At 58.2% G+C, this 4,330-nt stretch overlaps 1 protein-coding gene across 3 annotated transcripts in view; it reads right to left on the bottom strand.

Annotated features, from left to right (window-relative positions):
* The window catches only part of NRP2 (neuropilin 2), a 117,463-nt gene extending 113,475 nt beyond the window's left edge, over nt 1-3,988 (bottom strand). For all 3 annotated transcript variants that reach the window (XM_004674358.2, XM_004674362.2, XM_012727060.1), the window contains exon 1: nt 2,970-3,988. In XM_004674358.2, the coding sequence (XP_004674415.1) occupies nt 2,970-3,042 (73 nt within the window). In that variant the 5' untranslated portion in view covers nt 3,043-3,988. The remainder of the gene's footprint in view (nt 1-2,969) is intronic.
* Nucleotides 3,989-4,330: the final 342 nt, after the last annotated feature.

Here is a 4,330-nt window from a genome sequence, read left to right on the forward strand (position 1 = left end):
GGCCACTACAGAGGTCTCTCCGGAGGGGAGAACCGCAGCGGGGACTTAACTTTCTGGCAAAGGGAGGAAATGCCGCAAGCATCACCCTGGGGGTGTCCTTGGTCTGGTAGAGAGACCAGGAGTTGTCTCGTCCCTTGTGCCTCGATTTTGCTTTCGCTGGGAATAATTTTGCCTAATAGAATGTTTATGGATCGCTCGGCTCTAGTTTCTGCTGCGTAGCCCAAACAAATCGATGCGGCGTTAGAGACAGTGTTGGGGAGGTGGGGGCAGGAGGGGGCCGCCACGGCCCCACCACGTGGACGCCCGCGCGCCGCGTGCTCTTCACCTGTTCGGCCGCACCAGCAGGCGCTCGGCGCGCTGCGCTAGTCCAGACCGTGAGAGTAGCGCGCATTCCCGCAGCCTCAGCCAGCTCGGTCAGTCTTCAACCCCGAAGTCCCAGCGGACTTCCCGCCACCCGGTTCGGCGGGCGCGGCGATCTTCAGCCCCTTTGAGCCCGCTCTGTAGGGCAGGCGGGGGGGACACAGCGCAGAATGGGGAGCGGGAGGCGGGAGGGGGCGGGAGGGGATGCGCCAGCCGAGCTGCCCCGAACCCCAAGCCCAGGAAGGAGTGAGGCCGGCGGCCGAGCAGCAATCTGGCCAGGCGGCTTGGCGAGAAGACCCAGCGGAGTGCGCAACGCCCACGCGGCCTCCAGGCCGCCCGCCTGGCCGAGAGGCCGGGCGCCAAGGCCGCCGGGTTATTTGCTCAATTGCTCCTTTGCATACATCTTCCGCCCCCCTTTTCCCCAGACTCCTTCTCGGAATGGGTCCCGCCGCCGCCGCCGCCGCGGGCGACTGAGCCCGGCACCCTCCCGGCCCGCGCGCAGGGGGTGAGTCAGAGGTCTACTGGGCCTCGCCCTTTGCCACCCTCTGCCACCTTCCTAGTTGCCAGCCGGCTGCTCCGACGGAAAGCCCGAGAGGCCCGCGGCTTTAAATCGTTTTTCGCCGGGTGCTGGAGAACGCCCACCCCAGGCAGGTCCCAGTTCCGCGTTCAATCCGGAGGTCCCATCTCCGGTGGCGGCTATCGGTGGCCTCACAGGGTGTGTGATCTGCCCCGCGCTACGGGCCTCTGGGCTTTTCTAGAAGTGACGCAGCGCGGCCCCAGGCTTGGATGGGAGGGGGCTCTGCAGAGAGCGAGGGAGGCAGGTGGCAGAGCGGGAGTGGGTCCGAGCGGGTGTCGCGCACACACACACACACACACACTCCACGCAGAGCTCGGGGACAGATGTGCGAACATCTGCGATAGGAGGTGGCCCCCGAATCTTCACGCTCCCTCCCGCTCTTCACAGCACGCACAACCTGAAGTTGTGTGCGTGTGTGTCTGTGCGCGCGCGGTTGTGTGCGCCAGTGTGCGCGTGCCCGTGCGTCGGGGCCTACCAGAGTCCGCGCCTGAATACATAATATATACCGTGGGCATTTTCACCGCGCGCTCGTGCGCGCGTGCACACACACAGAGCGAATCGCACAAACATACATAATTTATGCAGCATCCAGTTCTGTGGGAGGTAATTTAATTTCGCTTCAAGCTGGGAAGTTAGAATTAAGGCTAGAGGGAATGAGGAAATCTCCCCAAGTGCGTCCAGCACCCATATCTTTAATACCATTTGCAGTTGCCCTTCAGACCAGTTGTGTCAGAAGGAGCAGCAAACGGTGGATTAAAAAAAAAAATGGGATTCCTAAATCATCCCGCCCCTGAAATAAACACCAAAGCTTAAAACAAGGCATGAGTGTGTGCTGATGGGCGAGAACCAGAGTCGCAGGCGCTAAGATTTCCCTTGGTCAAAGCAGTCTGCTGCAGGACCTCTAGCAGGTTGTGATACCCGAATGGAGCCTAGGCGGTTGCCAGGAGTTAGCCCTACCACTGCCGCCATAGCTGTGGAAGAAGCTGGTCTCCTCTCTTTCCTCTATTTTCTCCACAGATGCTTTCCCATTGTTAATCACCTGTAGCAGCTTTTAAGAGTTTTGTCAGATTCCAGATACTGTTGTCAGAAGGGACAGGGTCACTCGAGGTTGGTGTGGGGAAGGAAGGACTAGCCCCACTGGGTTCCCTGAAACCAGAGACCCCATCTCAGGGAGGGTACCCCTCCTCAACCCAACCCCCACAGATACTGGAGGTCTCACACTGTTCTGGGCCTTGAGGTGCTTATCTCTGCAGACTGACCACACACCCTTTTTGGCAGTGGTTGAGAACAAATTCCACTCAAAAGTTTCTAACCACTTCACAAGAGTGAGAAACCTTCGAGGGCTATACAGTTTGTTTTATGTAATAATATTTTTAAAAAGAACATATGATTCACATTCCCAGAAAACACACGGATGCAGGAAAGAGCAGGGACAACCAGCAGTGCCAATCCCAAGCCCCTAGCTCAGCCACAAGCCAACTTGCTCCATCAACCCAAGTCCTCTGTTTTTGAGGCGTATCCACACATTCTGTAAAGAATCCACAGTGTTGGAAAACCAAAACTAGATTCTTGTCTTTCCCAAGCCTTCAGCTAACATTACTCAATGTAGCTAAGTGGAGGGAATGCAAATGATTTATATTTCGCTGGCTAGGTTGAAGAAACTCAAGGGAGATGTGTTCTGCTTCAAGACAGGGAAAAAAATTCCCAAAAACTGTAATGCAAAGGCTTTGTAGTATTTTTAAACCTTTGATTCAGTCCATATGTGACATCTGAACACCGCCAAAATCTGTCTATGTTTCAAAACACACACACACACACACACACACACACACACACACACTCCTAGCAGGAGAGAAAAGTTGGGTTTCAGTAGTGGTGGTGGTGTAGGGAGGGCCAGCCGGGATCTCTCTTTAAATTATTCAGTATCGAGGGAGCCTCCTTATATGCCATTCCGTGTGGCCCCCAGCATTCCAAGTGGCTTTTAAAGGGAAAAGCATGTTGAAACGACTAGAAAAAACTTTCAGGGGCTTACCTGGTTGGCCTCTTACTTCGTGTCTTGAAAAGTAGAGAGCTAAGAAAACCCAGGTGAGAGGAAACATATCCATTTCGAAGAAGGAGCCTTTTTCCAGAGCAGGATTTGTAGGTTTCTTGTATAGTTATAAGTCTTTTGTGTTTTCCCCTGGCTTCTGTTCTTCCTTACAGTGTCTTCTGCAGAGGTTTCCAGTGGTCAGTGTTTTCCTCCCGAGTTCTGGCGGCCCGTCTTCACCTTTCTTCTAGCTGGATCCCCACCTCGCCAGGAGGAGGGTAGCTCTTGAAATCAGCAAAAAGGGAGCAAGCCGGAAAGAGGGGACGCGTTTCCTCTCTTAAAAACAAGGCATCTATGTCCTCTCCAGTTCCTCAAAGTATCATTTCCTTTCTTCTACAACATCACGAATATTTCCCGAAAGCCAAGCGTAAAAAATAACAAAAATAAGAGCCAACACTCGCCTTGGGCATCACCCGGCCCCCAGGCAGCTGTGTGATCTCAGAGGCGTAAACTGACACACATCCCCGGCACCCGGGATGACACGCTGGCGGAGGCACTGATCGCCGGACGGCCCGAGTGGGAGGCGGCCGCCCAGCTCCAGCCCGCGCCCGGTTCCCTACCGGGAGCCTCCCCCGGTGGCTACACCCGCTTAGCCAGCCTCACGAGGGGATCTGAGGAAGGAAGCTGCTGCTGCCGCTGCCGCCGCTGCTGGTGCTGCTGCTGTTGCTGCTGCTGTTGCTGCTGCTGGTGCGGCGGCGGCGACTGGGATCGCTCGGGACTGAGCGAGCCCCTCTCCGAGTTCGCCGGCGCCCGCCCTCACCTCCACCTCGCCCAGCGCCTCGCCGAGTGTCTGCGCGTCTGGGATGTGCCGAGGGCGGGCTGCGGGCTGGTGCCTCGCTCGCGGTCTCTGCTTCCCCTCCGGCTCCCCCCTGCCTTTTCAGGCTGAGCAGCATGTGGATGTCAGAGCCGCGGCAGAGCTCTCCGATTACGCGCCGGCTGTGGGCCCGCCCCTTCTGTGTTCCTGATTAAAGAGGCAGCCGCGGAGCCGCGCGGCGCACAGGCGAGCGCCGCGGCACCCAGCTCGGGCGGGGCGGCGGCTTCCCTCCACGGCCGCCTGGGATCAAAGTTACGACAGCTCCCACCCAGCCGCCCCTCTCCCACCCGACACCTCCCGCCCACCCCCGGCTCCTCGGCGCTGGACCGCAGATGCCGCGCGCGGGTGCCCGGCGCCCCGGGAAGGGAGCGCCCCCGGACGCCTCCCGGCTGCGCTGCCCTTGGCCGCGGAGCCCACGCCCGAGGGAGACTGCGGGCAACCCTGCAATCCTTGCCCCTGCCTCAGATGCCACACACGGAGACCCCAACACAAT

The sequence above is a fragment of the Condylura cristata genome, unplaced genomic scaffold (genome assembly GCF_000260355.1).
Source record: "Condylura cristata isolate star-nosed mole 26May11 unplaced genomic scaffold, ConCri1.0 scaffold00002, whole genome shotgun sequence".
Lineage (NCBI taxonomy): Eukaryota > Metazoa > Chordata > Mammalia > Eulipotyphla > Talpidae > Condylura > Condylura cristata.